Raw genomic sequence first — 17,966 nt, 5'->3', positions numbered from 1 at the left:
CAGAACGGACTGTTGCGGAAACTGGGCAGGCTCACTGTCCTCCTGGATGATTAGTGCTGTAGTGAAATTTCGCTCACTGACACCGTACCGCAGTGTGAAAAACAAAGAGAGGAGACAGGGAGAGAGAGCGGGGGACGAGACAGAGATGTGAAGAGGGGACGGAGACACAGTGAGAGGTAGAGTACTACACTGCCTTATCAGACGGCTTGGACAGGACAGTCAGTAAAGCAGGTATAAAAAGCAGTCGAGAGGAGTAGGAGAGCATGCAGTGTGTTGTACCGTTTCCCTGTGTCTGTATGCACACGACATACATGTGTGCCAGGGAGGCTGTGTCTACACACAGTAGGAGCACACATGTGACTGAGTTTCCATGTGTGCCCCGACACCCCTGACCAAGAAGAAGGGGGGGGCGACTCAACCTTCCTGCCCCCCTCTCCAGCCACCCCTCCCTCCCCACCCTACCACCCCCATCACTCCACCCCTGACTACCCCACCTGTGAATAGTCCCAGTACCTTGCGTTTTTTATCCCGCGAGCGACTCCTCTTTTTGACCCTCTCCTCCTCCTTCTCCTTGCGCTCCTGCTCTGCCGCGGCTTCTAAATCCTTGTTCTTGCGGAGATGTTTGGCCGCTTGTGCCATGGCGTTGGTGGTGGGGGTCTGATGGCGGCGTTGGCGTGTCCAGATCCGACGGCGGCGGTGGTGGTCTGCGGGGCGACGGCGCTGGGACTTCTACCTGGTGCCGGCCGACACTATAGCGCTGCCGCTGCTGCTGTGCGCTCCTCTATGGCCCTGCAGAGTCTGCGAGCGTGCTCACCCCTCTGCCTCCTCCTCCTCCTCCTCTTCAGCAGTGCAGTCACACACACACCGGCAGTCCTCAGCCGTCTGCTGTGGGATGCTACTGCAGCGCCGCTCTCTCTGCCTCTCTCTCTCTCTCTCTCTCTTTCTCTCTCTTCAGTGCTCGCACACTCTCCCTCTCGCAATCGCTCGCACACACTTCCCTCGTTCAGTTTTTTCCTGCCGCCTTCCTCTCTGTGCGGAAGAGAAAAAAAGGTAAATAACGTTGAACAAACAAGGTTTTTCCTTCTTCTTTTTACTTGTTTTCCTTCTTCCCTTCACCGCTTTGACATCCTTTCAAACTGCTGCGACCCCCCCGACCACCCTCCAACCCCCCCATCAACAAAGATTAAAGAGAGATGAACTGACAGTCAGTTGAGGAATAGCCTGGGCAGCTTTAAATCAAAGTCAGCTCACCCTCCTCACATTGCATTGATTTTGTTTCCTTTTCCTGTATTTAATTTCTCAGCATCTCTTGCTGTGTGTCCATCGCTAAGCTGCACAGGGAGCCCGTCATCACCGCGGCCAATCACGCAATCGCTCACACACACACACACACACACACACACACACACTAGGCAGGACAGCAGAGGAAATAAAAAAAAATCTAAAACATGCATGAGGAAGAAAAAAAACACTGCCTCTTACTCGTTTACTCCCCCCCTCCTTCCCTCCCTCTCTGCTCCCTTCTCCCTCTCTACTGTTTAGGCGCTGCAGCAGACAGGATTGGTACCCGTGCGAGGATGTTGGTGCAGTGTGCTTGTGTATCACCGAGTGAGGCTGTGAGCAATAAAAAAGCCAATCTCATATCAGCCGTTAACCGTCTGCTGTAAAGTGTGATACAGTCAAATCATCATAGGGCTTCTTCTTCTTCTGTTTTCCTGCCTTCCTTTGCCCCTGATCTCCTGCTTTAGTTTTACAGGCAATAAGAAAAACAAAAGGCTCGTGTAAACACATGGATCATAGTACAAACATCTTCTGTCTCTGGCACTCACGTTCATCGTACGTGTGGATATGTGCGCAGTGAGAAAGAGGTGCATAGGGAGAGAGGTGCTGATGGAGCCGGCACCTGTTTACTGGCATTGCTCTGCTTCTCCCTCCCTCTCTCCCTCTCTCTCTCCTTCTCCCTTCTCCCTCCCTCCCCCCTCCTCCCCTCTCTCCTCCCTCCCTGCAATGCTGCTGACGCAGGCAAAAAATATCCTTTAACATCTCTCTTTGCCCGGCTCACTATACATCACACGTACAGTTCACATTGATACTGTGGACACACAAACGCACACACACAGTCCACATGCATGCCAACACACGTGCTCCATTAAAAACACACACACACACACACACACACACACACATACAAACACACACACAGAGGGACAGCTGGTGAAGGGCTGTTATTGAAGTATTCTGCAGCCACATCTTAATTTCGGGCTTATTTTTTTCCCTCCCTTTCATTAGTCACTTGAGGGAATCGCGTTGGAAAATGTACAACAACAGGCAGGATATTATCACTCCCCATCCTATTGTCCTTATCTATCATTTCTGTCTCTATTCTTAGCAATTACCAGGTCTTTTTTGACAGCTGAATGACTCATATTGAGCCCGATTTGAATGAAATGTGCTCTTAAGAAAAAGAAATTGGGGTATTTATTGTCTCCCGTTGGTTTCTTTTTTTATCTAACGGCAAAATGAACAAAACTAAGATTGTTACCACCTCGCTGAGCTTTCCCTCAAACATTTCACTCACTATCTGCGGCTGCTTCCTGTCCATATCCCTTCTACTTATGTCTCTGTCTTGTTTTTCCTCTGCTCTCCTGCCAAGGCTTCCCCTGATCTGATAGCAACTCTCTCTCTCCATACTGCAGCATACTAATGAATAGGACTGGTGATATTGCCTTCTGTCTGCAATGCTACTACACAAATCACTCGCTCATGTGGCCGAGCTATGACATAAACAAACACAAATACTGACGGGCTGACAGCTCTGTGGCAAGAGATCCATCACAATATCGAACTCCTGGGGAACGTGCCCAAATGAATCAATGGCGGGACTGACTGCTCTGGTAATAAGGAGGTTTTTGCTTAGCCAACTGGTCTTGTTAAGCTACACCCTTTGCTGAGCTAATGGAGGGGCAGCTCTACAGCGGGAACAGTTACAGTAGCTGGATCACCTGAGGATGAACCAAAGGGAAACTCAGGTCCCAAACCCATCAACAAAAACAGAGAGATGCTTTAACAGAACAACCTGGTTCACTCCAGGTAGACAACCCTCAACCTGAAACGAGTTTTCCAAAATAGTTATCCAAATACTTAAAAAACTAATAGAGTTACTCATCTTTCAGTGGTATTGCTCTGTAGTAGTAGTGAACGTGATTACAACGCCAAGTTCTGCAGCATTAACTCGTCAAATAAAAACCATGTAGTTACTTCCTCTGGGTCAACGGGCAATGGTTGTAGCCAAGGATGATATACCCATCTACATGGTCAGTAAATTAAAAAGATATGATTACACCTGTTTTTTTTACTGAAAAACGTCAAGGTTAGTTTTATAATAAATGGCTGTAACTTGCTTAGGGAAGGTCAGAAAAAGACGAAAATTCATATGAAAGTCTAAAACATCCAAGGACATCTTTTAAAATAAAAAACTTCTTGTAAATTCACGAGGTCACTGAGGGTTAAACAAATGTCTATAACAACCAATAGCATCTGACCAGAAGCTCAACCAACCAATCAGCCGACAGCCCAGTGTATTTAGCCTGCTATAAACATCATCATAGCCAGCATGAGAAAAGAAACACTGATCTGAACTTCATTATGCAACGTTTCAGGTTTTGATAGAGCCCTGTACGACTCAGAAATGTGACACAACTCATTTTTCTGAGCACTTCATAGACTTCTCAGATATGTGGACATGAAACTAGTCACTCCAGGTTTATAATGAACTTCTTCAAATGCTCAGAAAAAACATCAAAATGTAAACATCTGGTTTCTCATGGCACCTGGACAAACTTCATCTGCTAATGAAGATCATGTGATACGATCAAAGGCTCCAGAAACCTTAATGAAAGCCATTTATAAGCACTTTTTTACACATTCATCTCAAACGATGACAATGTCATGCTTAGAATACAGTAAGACATAAATGCAAAACCACTGGAATGGACTTAAAACCCAGATACAAGCCTATCTTTGTGTTTGAGAGTGCACCCAGTGTATATGGACTGTCCCCGGGGTGGTCCTGCCTGGGACACAAAGGGACAGGTTGTGTGGACCTGGGGGGAGAAAGAAACACACAGCTACTGCCCGAGCTTTCTTCAGTGTGACGGCCAGCACCCGCCAGCACATTAACCGCTCCAGTGCTCCTCTAAAAACAGTGAACGGGACCCGACAGAGCCACACACACACACAGGAGAGACGACCTATTCAACACATGGAAACATACTGTACGTAACCTCGCCATCAAATCCAGACCCCCCGGACGGAAACGCAGACGGTGATGTAACTTTGTGTAAAGTGTACACAGAATAATACTAAACCCTTACCCAGATTATATTTGTTGATCCACACAAGTAAGTGTCAACTGTCAAAGGATTTCAACACTCACAGTGTCATTTAACAGCATCATACAGTGTGTTTTTACACTACAAACACACACTACTGGTGTTAACCCCGGACTTTCTTACCTTGTGTAACTACGCACTGAAAATGTTCTCATTATTAAGCATCAAGATGTTAAATTACACTAAAAATGACTTTACATTTCTGATTTTTCTTCCTGCAAAACCCATTAAAGCAAACGGTAATAAATCATTTTGCAAACCAAAATAAATGTAACTGTTCTCAGAACTGTCGCGGTTCAATTTGTCAAATCTTGCATAAATTCATTTCACCTCTCCTCAAAACTATGATGGGCACATTTACATCAGGTTATACACTTCATACTATACTATACTATTATCTGCAGTACTTCATTAATCAAAAAGTCTGTAAATCTGCAGTGTCAGCTTGAATAAACCATCTTATACTTCACTCTGTAGGCATGACAACGTAGACTGAAATGGAAGATCATGGACGTTTATCGACAACAAAGTAGATATCGGTCACTGGCATTTTACTCTCAATGAAACTGCAGATGACCTTTCTTTAACTTTGTCGTATTCAGCTTTATCCAGTTTGCTGCGACATTTAGCGACCTTGCCAGCATCTCACTATCATCCTCATCACTCAGACTTCATGGTTGTGTTGGTCTCCATTCTGTGTTTTAATGCTGATGTCTCCTCGTAATAAGCTGACAGATTAAACACCTTAACATCCTGTATGTCACATCCTTTAGGTCTTAAACAAGCGAAGGCAGATAAGCTTGTGCTTAAATAAGCTTCAACCTTGAGCTGAGATAGATGGCTGAGATTGTTCCAATAAACAGTTGTCTGCACACAGGTGTACATCTAGGACAGGTTGAACCCGATGTTGGATTTAAATAGTTCATTAAATGCACCTAGGGAGCCATTTTACTGACAATGGGATGAGCTATCTACTACAACGTAATGTCAGTTTGTTCTTTGTTCTGCCGACACCGAAACGGTACAGCCGTCGACCTCCTCTTCCCCTTAAATGGTCATCAATGCCGCAGCACGACTGCAAAGCACAAAATATCACACTGAGGCATTTCATAGGAGAGGGGTGAAACATACTTTTTTTTTACACCACAATACACCACGAGTAAGTCCACGTAATCCCCCAGGATGTTGGGACGGCGTTAGTTCTGATCCCCAATAGCCAAGACATAAAGCTGCCAGACAGTTTTAAGAGTTAATCTGTGGCAATGAGGAGATTTCAGCACCAAGTCTTAATTCACCTGTAGATACAAATACACAAAACAAATACAGTGCCAGTGCACAAAGTGTATATAAGGCTTCTTTTAAAAATCAGCCAAATAACAAAATTTAAAAGGTTAATATTTAATCTGGAACTCAGTAATCCTTTCACGTCCAAACATCTTGTAAAGTCTATGAGGTATTCAGTGTTTCTCTGTCGGTTGTGTGCACCAAGTTTTGGTGATGAAATCTCTTCTTCATTTTGCAAAACACACTTGCTTCATTACTTGTGTGAACCAAAGAATTTAAGAAACAGGGAAGGGTCATTACGTCACTGAATCCTGCTTTGGTCACAGCTGTATGGAAGTCAAAGGGGGATGCATGGAGAAACACACACCCAACGTATCTACGTCGTATGACTTCTGATGAAGAAATGCCTTCAGCGAGTAGGTTAACAACTGATTTTTCGATCGGATCGAACAGGGCAGGTCCTCACAAATAACGCTGATGAGACTGCAATTACACTGCGAACAGGAGCCTTTCCTGCACAAACTCGAGGAACGAACAAAGTCAGTGGTTAATCTACTCTCTGATGAAGCCGTTTCTTCATCAGAAGTCATACAACGTAGATGTATTGGGTTTTAGTGCGTTTCTCCATGCGTCTCCTATATACTTCAATACAGCTGGCACCAGAGTCTGGCACCAAAACAAGATTGAGCCAACTACCAACTGGTTAGTGTTGGGGTGATGTTGGGTCCAAGTAGAGCAGCAGCAGGTTTGCAAACTGGCTCCTTTAAAGTTAAAAGACTATCAGGCCAGTATCTCTATGACTCTCCCTGTACTGTGCTTCTTCTCAACACTTTTATCATCAATATAATGAGACAAGCAAGTGAGTAACAGGTTTTTGGGTCAGCTAATGGGTCTAAGATTTCCTCGTCCGTTTACCATTTACTGATATCACGTAGGCACTTGTGAAAATTAGTTGCATTAACTAAAAAAGTCACAGCTCACTGCTTCAATCAAAAGTGATCCGGCAAAACGACCAAATGTAAAAAAAAATTAAAAAAAACGTCCCCCCTTTTGACACCAGTCAGTGCCGGCAGCACATATGGTTACTTTACAAAACATCATGGCTGCACTTCTTTTAGGGTATGGATACATACGCGTGAAATTAGAGAAGCACTTTGATGTGAATCTGGCTCCGCAGGCGATGGTCATACACCTGACTTCGGACACGTTCGACCATACCCCGATGGTCTGGAAAACCAAAGACTGTATGTTAAATCTTTTAGGATTACATTACATGAAACAGTTTTATAACATTATTCTGTATTAAAGACATGACTAATAAATATTTTGCCACCTTGCCTGGACCTGAGAACATGCGATACCTCGATAAATCAAGGCTGATATATTCCACGCATCTGTCCACAGCTGATCGAATCACCAGGTAAGCATTAGCGTTGACAGGCTAGGCTGAGATTTAGTTGGAGATGACAGTCATGTTTACTGATGCTGCTTTACTGTAAGACTGTACTCCAGCAGCCTCCCACTCAAGCTGGCTATCTGTCAGTAGTAATAGTCAAGGCATCATTTAGCTATTTCCCACTCTGACAGTGAATATCTGTGTATCGTATGTGGCTCTGTTATGTAGAAATGTGTAATTCCTTCAACCAAAAGATGGCCTTGACGCTTGATTATGTGATTATGTGCGGTCTGGTCATTTCAGATGTGAGATTCAGCAGTATATGTCTCATCTTGAAACTGAAACTGATATGACTAAATTCTGGAGGTCAAGTGAGAAGCACACAGTCATCGGGCTGGACTTTCTCGCCAGTCACTCTTGATAGTAAATGTCAGTTTAACACTAATTCACAGCCACACCACAGGTGAAACTCTCGGGACATTATTCTCATTTCCTGCTCTAATTTAGTCATCTTTAGTCAGCCGGGGACCGATCACATGGGTGCACAAGTCTGGAGAGTATTTCTCAAACAAACACCTCATTAAGTCATAATGACACAAAGCTAATAATGCATCTTTACTGTCACACATCAGCGGCAGTAGCTCATGTTCAGATACAGCCAACTGTGGTGCTGGTTTTTACTACGCTGCTCGTGTTGAATCCCCCTCAATATTTCACAGTGTCTCTGGTGTGTTTGCTGGCAGAGGTCCACACAGCCTACAGTGAGATACAGTACTCTGCAGGCCTGTGCCATCCTCTGCACCATCAACTGTGGCTTATAGCAGAGTTATTTTAGCAGCAGTGTTAGTCACTATCGGCCAAAATGAGATGATGGGATGAACAAAAAAGAAAAACCCTTCCTGTATTTGTGCTACTACAGTGAGGATAAACAATGTGGACTATTTTGTGATTTCAAGTGGATCAAAGGATCATAATACTGCCCTTTTAACCACGTGAAACAGATTATGGTCGGTCGCCACAGAAGATCAATAGAACAGGCGAGAAACATTAAGCAGGGAGGAATAGAGGTCAGACAGCACCCTCTATTGATTAATACAGGGTACTGCGACAAAGAGGGACGGGCCCATTCGCCGCATGGGCCTCTAGTCAAACATGAAGGGTTTCAGTAATAACCTGCTGTTTACATGTGTTCATTTAGGAGCCTTTAATCAAATAACATAATGGTACAATTTATCAATTACAACAACCAGCATCAGTGGAATCTAACAGGATAACAGTTACAGGACAAACAGACAACAAGTGTGGTGGATCAGGACCAATCCATAGTACTGATTACACTCATGGATCACAGTCCCGCCCGTGGGCACCTCTTGCAGTACTGAGTGAGTGTACACTCGCAGCAGAGCTCAACACTGCACTGCAGCACACAGCCAAGTCAGAGCAACACCACAGGACTGCACAGCTCAGTGCTGCTCTGATACGAGGACACACCGTTCAGATCGCATCACATGTCCACACGACCAGGAGGAAGTAATTAGTCCTGAGATCATGCACAGAGCAGACAGCGGACAGAGCGCCGTTCTTACAACAGCTCTCTTCAGCGATTAATCATTTATAGAGCAAAAATGACAAACATCAATACAGCCTATAAAAAAATATTGAACATGTAATCAAGGGTTCTAGTAAAGTGAGATGTGCTTTTTTTTTTACTATATCCTGTACTGTTTAAAAAATAGGTGTTTCTGTTTAAACTGTCAGGCCCAGTTTGTCTGTATTAGCTTTGGCCAATTGCCGATGTTGATACATGCATAATTTTTTTCACCTAATTGCAGAGAACAGGAGAGGAAATGTACCATGTTCTTTACCACAAGGAAAAACTGACACACCGACAGCTTTAAATTTTATATATGTGTGCCGTGTGTTAAGCACAACAGCATCTGCAATTAATTAAATAAAGGTAATTTACTTTTCGACCATAGTAAAGGAGCATGAGACCATGAGAGGAGGCGGGACTATGTGGAGCACTGCAGCAGTGTGTGTGTGTCAACTCGCTGTCGGACAGAAGAGAGAGAATGAACAGCTGATGGCTGTACTGATACTATGGAAATAGATTATTGACACCGTTTCATATATTCAGAATAAATATGTATCGATATAACGATATTTTTGACAACACTAGTAAGACAACGTACTCGTCAACGGTGTCGCTTGCACATGATTAAAGCATGATCTTAATATATGAGCAGCAATGTTCATCCGGAGCTAATATTTCATTTTAAAGACTTTATCGATCGATACCGACGACATGACGGTATAATCTTGCATCCCTAACGTTACATGAGGTGAGCATAATAACAACAAACATTTATCATGAACCTAATACAAACTACAGCATTACCGATATATAGTGGTCGGCCGATAAGCTGTCCAATACGCCCCAATAGGAAGACTTCTGTTTTACTGTACATAATGCAGGAACAGATGCTTGGAGTCATTTTTAATTATTCCCAGCAGAGTTTATCGTGTCAGTGCACTGATGTCATTTTTAGACAATAGAGATTGTAGTTAAATTGTAAAATATTCTGTATTGTCTCTACTACAGTACATATCTCTGTCAGTGTTTGATGACCACATTATATGGATCATTGCAAGAAATGTGTGTATACGGGTGGATACATCCATATTGGAATTTTTTACTCCGTAATATCGCTATCGGTCCCAGAATTAAGAATCGGTGTGGCTCTAATACAAATCAATACAACACTACACTACAAACTACATCCTCAAAGATTACCAGCTAGGTTCACCCAAAAAATGAAAATGTAGTCATTATCTCCTCACCCCCATGCCGACGGAAATTCAGGTGAAATTTCGTAGTCTACGAAACATTTCTGGAGCTTCACAGCAAAATAAAATGGCTCCACACAACTCGTCAAGCGTAATCCAAGTCTCCAGAAAGTCCCCATCCACTTCAGTTGTTTGTGAGGATTGCTGTTTTGACTGTGAAGCTCCATGAAATGATTTGTGTACTTTGAAACTTCACCTGACTTTCCATCGACATGTAGGTGAGTAGATAATGACATTCATTTTGGGGTGAACTTAACCTTTAAATCAACATACGTTAGAGAAAGATGCTATTTTAACCCTATTTGCTGCATCTACTACTCAATCATGCTGTATTTACACTGTCATCTTTCCCCTCCTGATACGTGGCTGGTGGAGCATGAAGGGAGGGTAGAGCAGTTTTAGCTCGGAGACCTGAAATGATCCTTTAAAAAGCTCTCTCTCTCTTTCTCTCTCTCTCTCTCGCCCTATCTGCTGGCACTGCACCAGCAGAGCGAGCACTGATTGGGAAAGCCATATGGCAGGTAACAAACCAAGGGCAGGCTTCATGTCCACACTGTGCCATCCTCAGGCATCCTGCCACCTCATCTAAAGGGCTCATATGATTTGGCTCTGTATTCTAGGGAAGTATGTAGACCGGAGCTACAGTGTAAATATGCCACGAGTGTTACTGACGCTGCACCATCACCAGCTCGGCGGTGGGAACAGCAGCTCGGAGTTGTCTCATAGCCGCAGAGTCAGCAGTGAATATCACCGTCACACACCCAACTGGGAATGGTGATGTCCTCGGGCAGATTGACAGTCGCTGCTGTTGTGTTACAGACGATGTGTCAAAGCCCAGCACAGCACAGCAGCGTGTAGGCAAAGCAATACTTTGTTCCCAACCGGCTGTTTAACGGGAGCTCGTCTGGCGATTGTAACGGTTACATAACTGCCACTACTTGACGTGATGAGTCGGCAGCATTTCCTGATCGGATTGAAAATCCATTTTCTTTGTAAAACCACTGATGTGAGTCCCCCTGCTACAAATAACAGATGCTTTAACCTGCAGGTTCTGCAGTGTCTCCCTGAAAACACAGACGAGGCTCGGCTTTCCTAAATGTAAAGGTGGCAGAACAGGAACACGATTGTTGCTCTGGTTGTGTCGTATCAACAAATCTTCAGAAAGCAGCTCTACAGAGAGGAAACAGCTCTGAAAGTGACTCAGTTTGTACTAACTGGAGTATTTTATCCACCTAGTGCCTGACCAGTGAATGTACAGTGTGTGGTACAGCTGAGGGACAGGATGTATATCCAGTTTAACTCTGCCATCTAGTGGTGTCATAGCGCACATGACAGAGATATGGTTTAACTGAGTGATGCTCGCTCTCAGACAACTGATGGGTAGAAATCCTATAAAAGGTGATAACTGAATTAGCACAAGTATCTCTTTATATATTGTTTTATCTTGTCTTGTCAGTTGTTGCAACTTTTTGCAGCTTGGCTCTTATTTTTCCATGACTAATCCACAGGAGACGTCTGATTTAAGGCTTCTTGGATAAAAGGGAGTTTGTGGTTTGTGTGGCTCTGCATGCAAAACAAACCACCAATCATTCTTGATAAATTTACCAAACAAAGCGCAGCCTGCTGTGTTCGCTGTTTGATGAAATGTACTCCCATTCAGTCTAGGATGATCACTTCTTTCCAAATAGAGCTTTTCAAGTAATCATGAGTAAACTCCTGTATTTTGTCACAGCGCAGAAAACCAAAATATTGCAATGTCAGTTTTTCCTATTATTGAGCAGCCCTAGTTTATACGATAAGAAACATACTACATGTGATGACTTCATATATTAGAGTCTACCTTTATTTCTTCCAGCAAATTATAATCAATAATCATAATATAATAGTCTGACATCTCAGTTTAAAGCCAATTACGTGGAGAACCAGTGTTTTTCTCATCAATGAACCTAAAACGTCCTGACTGATATGAGATGAGAGGAGCGAGGAGAGTTATGAGGGTGAAAAGAGGACATGACGGGAGATTTATGACCTCAGTGCTTAGGTGGCACTGATCAGGGATCAGTGCAGATATCAGACAGACAGTTTTATATGTGCTGGAGGGTCAATGTGAGCATTAAATCACTTTCTGTTGACTTTTATAATCCAAACAATGAGACATTTTTTTGCTTTCTTGAATTGACCATATTGTAGGATGTTTTAATCAGTTTATCAAACTACTACTACTTTAATATACTTCTTAATAGAGCGGAAGTGATTAGACTATTAATCAATTAATTATATGAAATGAATTACATACTATTTTGATAACAAATTAACCCTTTTGAGACAGAAAAATGTCCAAATCCTCAGATTTCAGCTTCTCATACAAGAACATTTCTGGTTTCTTTACACTTTGACAGTAAACTGAATATCTTTGGGTTGTGGACAAAACAAGAAATTCAAGGATGTCACGTCTGTCTTTGGGAAACAGTGATGAATATTTTCTGACATGTTACGAACCAAACAACTAATTGATTAATTGCAACTTCAGCAAAATGGTACTTAGTTACACTCCGTCACTGGTTATTGTGAGATTTTCGTTTTTACTGCAAATGTTTATTGATTATAAATATCGGGTGTCAGTCTCCTTGATTAGTAGTAATCGATATATCGGCATCAGCCCTGATTAACACATATCTGTGGACTAATGGGACATAAAAAGGAGTTTAATGGTTCAGAAAATGGTCAGCAGTAAAGTGTAAAGTCTTATTTGTAAGATACAAACAACATAACTGCCATACAGGCCAGTTTTGGATCATAACCAACTTAGACTCAGACCTGAGAGTTAATAGAAGCTGACCAGGCCCTCACCGGTGCGTGTGTGTGAGTGTAGGTTTGACCTCAGTGAAGAAACATGGTAAGACTGACAAGACTGAAAGGAGGCAAAGAGGGAGCATTAAGAGAAGAAAGTAAAAGGAACAGGAAGTGCAGGAGGAGGAGGAGGCCGGAGGCTGGTGTCAGTCCCCCCGAGTCCCATTCCCTTCCCCTCGCTCCTCCCTCCGCTCGTTCCTCATCTCCTCTCCTCTCTCTTTTCCTCTGTGTATTTTTCTTCCCATGATTCCTTACACATGGCTTCCTCTGCCTCCCCCCACCTTCATTAAAAGAATTATTCCCTCCTCCTCCTCTCAGCTGCGGTCATATTTTACTCACAGGTGGCCGACATAAAACTCTTCCTCTGCGGTCGCCACGCCTCTAAAAAAAACGCGGCAAATTCTGGAAATACTGCGATTCAGTTTAGAAACATTTAAAGCAAAAATACAAGAACATCTGGCAATATTGTCTCCTGTCCCTCTGTCGACCGTTAGTGTAATTACTGGTTGTCTTTAACAAGGTTCAACCGGAGCCAGAACAGAAAGTGGCTCTCCTCGTGACACCCGGCGAGTCCTCACTTTGTCCCAATCTGTTCCTTTAGATGTACAGCAACGCCTCCTTCCACCTGTCTCCTATTCTTCCCCTCTAATCAGGCGTCCCTGCCAATCAATTTGATCGCCATGACAACAGTTCGCACAGACACAGCGACCGCTCTGCCACCGCCCGACCCGCCCCCATAAACAAAAACAAAACAGCCAAAAAAAACAGAAGAAGGAGAAGAAGCTGAATTCCGACAGCTCAGGATTGATGAGGGGGAGTCCTGTCAAAGGCCAGAGATTAGATTAGGGCTGAAGCACACAAACCACAGCGCAGCCCAGAGGCAGCAGGTGCTTTTGGTTAAACCTTAATTACATGATCTCTGATTTCTCTAATTGATATGGTAATGACTATGTAATTAATGCAAAAGCAGAAATACCAGCAGCTCTCCTAATGAATGGATTTATTTGATTAGATATCCTCCTGCATATTTATGCACGCCGGCATACAGAGGACAGTGAGACGTATAAAATGGTTTGTTTGTTGTCACAGTGTTGACGCCGCTGGCGTGCTTTTTAAATGAAACACTGGATGTGACAGACTTTTTACACATGGATACACATAAAAAATGAGGCGGCTTGCGGAGAAAAATCCTGGAGCTGAGAGGAGATGCTGCATGTTTGCTTCTTCTTGTAAGAACACTGGAGATTAAGGTTAAAGGGGGAAAAAAAATCCAGCATGCTCTTTCACAGCTAGGTGGCGCTATGGGGCTACCTCACACACGCAGGAGCCGCAGTTTGCATGAATGAAGACGATCATGAGTGACACTCCTTGGAAATATTTGAAAAAAGTTGCCGTTATGAGTCTAAAGATATATTTTGATTGGACTCGCATCTGTTTAAAGCAGCGATAAAAGGCTGACTCACCTCCACACACACACACACACACACACACACACACACACACACACACACACACACACACACACACACACACACACACACACACACACACACAGAGCTATAACTTTACTGACAAAAGGGTCAACTGTGACAACTACATGTGACCCAGCTGCAATTACTCTCCGCCTGTGCAACACTCGCAGGGAGGGAGGAGGCTGGATATTGAGGGGGAGAGACTCCAGTGTGACAAGTCACCTTCTGGGGATGAGAAATCATTTCTCCTGCTCGCTGACTCCTAATATATGTCTTCTCCTCTTCTCTCACGGATATCTGGAGGGGTGCTTCGTGTGGAATTCAAGTGAAAGCACATGTGGAGCCCTGACCAGGTGTGAAGAGCAGCAACCTCAGGCCCCCTTCATCTGTCACTTAGCCATAACTACACCACCCAGACAGGGCTCTGACAGCTGATCTGGACACCACCGGACCTGTCTCTCCTACTGAGTATGTGGGTTTTTTCGCAAAAGAGAGGAAAAAGAAAATCCAAAGCAGACCGGACTGACAGTTACCACACGGGGTGATGTGCAGCGATGGTTTCACAGACAGGGTGAGACCGAGACTGAGGATTTTCAACCGAATTAAAAGCAGTCCATCAGGAAAAAGTGGTTATTTGCAACTTTGGTGAGATTGGTTTTTCAATAAAGGGATATTTGTGATGGGGCTTTCACTTAAAAAGATCAATAGCACATTACCTACATCTCATGACAACAGCTTTCTCCACTTTGGGGAGGACATACGGACGTCCCTGCAGCAAAGACTTCTCTACAGATCATAGTTAAACAATTGCAGAGATGTGAAATCTTGCTTTTTCTCTGAGCAGCTGAAAAGAAGTTACTTTTTCGAACTAGTTGTAGAAATAAACAAAAATGTCTAACAACGCCCTATCTCATAGCGTTAAAGAGGGTGAGAAAATAATCCTGGATCCACACCAAAAGTAAATGGCGTCTATTCTGGGCCAGGACCCATCCTTCACCCAAGTGTCCCTGCCTGTCCTCTCCCAGGTCACCACAGTGGAGAGGAGGTCGTGCGGCACGGGCACCAATTTCTGCCTGCTCAGTCTGGATCCACATCTTTACATATACTTGTATTATATTTTGTTTTTCTTCACTCGAATCAAGCGTCGAAGGACAGAGGGTTTCGTACGCCAGACAGATTGTAAAGCCCACTGAGGCCACGTGATTGTGATTTTGGGTGACATAAATAAAACTGACTTGCTCAGTTTTTGTGTAATCCTGCTGACAAACCAACTGACCAACAAACAGGTGAAAACAAAGTCCTTGATGGTAATTAACTAATTGTTTCCATAAAGAAATCAGCATTGCAATACTGACATTGAGGCAAGGTAATGTCGTTAAAGTACAAGTACCTCTACTTCTACTCCACCACAGTTTAGAAAGAAATATTGTACTTTTATCTGACTGCTTTAGTTACTTATTACTTTACATATTCTGATTATAAACACCAACATACAACCAACTGATAAATTATGATGTAGTTTTATAGGTGAAGCCTCCCAGCAGGACAGGAAGTAGTTCAAATCAGTGCTCAGTGAACAATTATTACAAACCACATGCATCATTCTGAATATCTCATTCTGCATAATGTGTACTTTTACCTTTGATACTTTAATCCCATTTTGATGCAATTACTTTTGTAGCCCAGTAAAATTAAGAATGCAGGACTTTTATTTGATTGTAACAGAGTATTTCTACTCTGTGTGGTGTTGTTACTTCTTGAACTACCTGAGCCGTGCTGTGAAGGTGGCTGGTGAGCTGATGGGCGTCCTGCAGACCCCCCTGACGGACGACTATCTTTGACCAGCAGGTTCTCAGCAGGTCCAGGTCCATATTAGACTGCGCAGACCGGCCCCTTTACTTCCCTCGGGCTGTAGATTCAGAGTTCAATAGTAGTAAAAACTCCTTTGTTCCCTGTGTTTAATCTGCACATGTAATATAGTATGTTTTGTTGTCCTGTTGTATGTGTATTCAATGTACAGGAAACATTTCTGTACTGTTTGTTCACGTGCTTCTGTTTTTTTTAATCTTGTGCCCCTGACTGCAAATCAAGTTTCCCATCTGGGATAATAAAATGACTGAACTGAACTGAACTGGAGGATCTTTGTACTTCTTCCTGTGCTTCTTGGCTTCTTGAATCTGGGCCTACAGCTGCCTCAGCTGCAGTATCAGTACTTCAAGGCCTTAAAAAGGAAGTTAAGTGATGAAAATATCCATCCAAAATAAAAACTTATCACACGCTTGTGTTTGGAGCTGCCTGTTAACTTCACGCGGTGACCACGAGGCTGTGGCTGCACACACACACACACACACACACACACACACACACACACACACACACACACACAGACAGACAGGAGAGGAGCTAATAGCATTAATGAATGGTGGAGCGCTAGTTGGTTAACTAACTTACCTCTGAATAATGTGTTTCTTACGGGGCCACTCGGGCCACGGTTGATGGATGGCCTTACAGAAGCCGGGTCAATTAGCCAGGCTGGGTTTCCCTCCATGTCGGCCGCAGACAGCACCGGGAGAGCTCGCGCCTCTGTCACGAGGCCGGGCTGTAATTAATCACCAGTGTGGGGCCTTCTCACCTCTCACCGCCGCGCGCACAAACAGCCGATATACGTGCGTTTGGCCAAATTACATCCCCACTCCTCTAATCTGGCTAATTGTCAATATTAGACCTACAGCAGGAGGAGAGGGGAAAAACCTTCCCCATCCTACAATATAATCCACATATTATTTCATGTTTGGCAAATTTACTAACAAGGAAGAGCTCAGATATAAATATAAAGTTAAACAGGTAAGTCACATTACAAAAGTATTAACATTAAAGGTGCATTATGTGGTTTTGGGAAGGAAATTCAGTCTCAGTGAGGTAATATTAACAATATTACTAAGGTGATAGTACAAATACAATACACAAAAGATATTTATTTGATGAATATCTTTCCATAACTGAATAAACAAGCTTTCCTCGGAGGGAAATCAGGTCCCCAGAAGAGAGTTTAAAGCTAGAAAAGGTGGCAGGGTCCGCCAAATATAAACAAAGTGAAGCTGAATGAAATAGTGTTGTTTGTTTATTCAGTTTATGAAGTCAAGAAAAACAATCAATGAAGATTTTTCTTTGCTGATGTGTTGTTTTCCCCCTAAACTACACACTGCACCTTTAATGCACAGGCTCACCTTGATAATTAGCTAAAAATCTGTAACCAAAAGTGTAACCCACACCACCAAAACATACAAAACACAGGTTTTTATTGCACAGAAATTCATGGCAGATGTTGTTGAACAAGACAGGCAAAAACTATATGTAAGTATATAATAATCTAGGGTGTAACGATGCTTTCTGAGGGTTTGTGTCTCACCCAGCAGTAAGAAAATACATTTCTGTCCCCCAATAAACAGTGGAAAATATGTTAAATATGTTCTCCTTTTATGAACCCTGTCACTGGATCTGTCTCTTGTTATTTCCTATTTACTTTTTCTTTATTTAAAACTTAAGCGTGTGACCCAGCCCCCTCCCAATGGTATACGTGCACCCAGCCAGACAACTTGGCTGTCTGATTTAGCACAGTGTAAATGTTCTAAATGTGAGTATTTCCTTACATAAATATCACATAATTGTGGGAAACGCACTGGAAAAATCAGAGGGAGGCTTCTCAATTGGACCCCCCCAATGTAT

General features: G+C 43.2%; 1 protein-coding gene across 1 annotated transcript in view; it reads right to left on the bottom strand.

Annotated features, from left to right (window-relative positions):
• The window catches only part of ank1a (ankyrin 1, erythrocytic a), a 105,036-nt gene extending 88,222 nt beyond the window's left edge, over positions 1-16,814 (bottom strand). The window contains exons 1-2 of the mRNA XM_073467208.1: positions 16,692-16,814; positions 514-1,029 (exon numbers count right to left, since the gene is read on the bottom strand). Of these exons, the coding sequence (XP_073323309.1) occupies positions 514-639 (126 nt within the window). The 5' untranslated portion in view covers positions 640-1,029; positions 16,692-16,814. The remainder of the gene's footprint in view (positions 1-513; positions 1,030-16,691) is intronic.
• Between the last annotated feature and the right edge of the window lie 1,152 nt (positions 16,815-17,966).

Source organism: Pagrus major, chromosome 5, assembly GCF_040436345.1.
Source record: "Pagrus major chromosome 5, Pma_NU_1.0".
In the NCBI taxonomy this organism is placed as follows: domain Eukaryota; kingdom Metazoa; phylum Chordata; class Actinopteri; order Spariformes; family Sparidae; genus Pagrus; species Pagrus major.
Note: the sequence above shows the minus strand (reverse complement) of the source record. Positions and strands in the feature narration are given on the sequence as shown.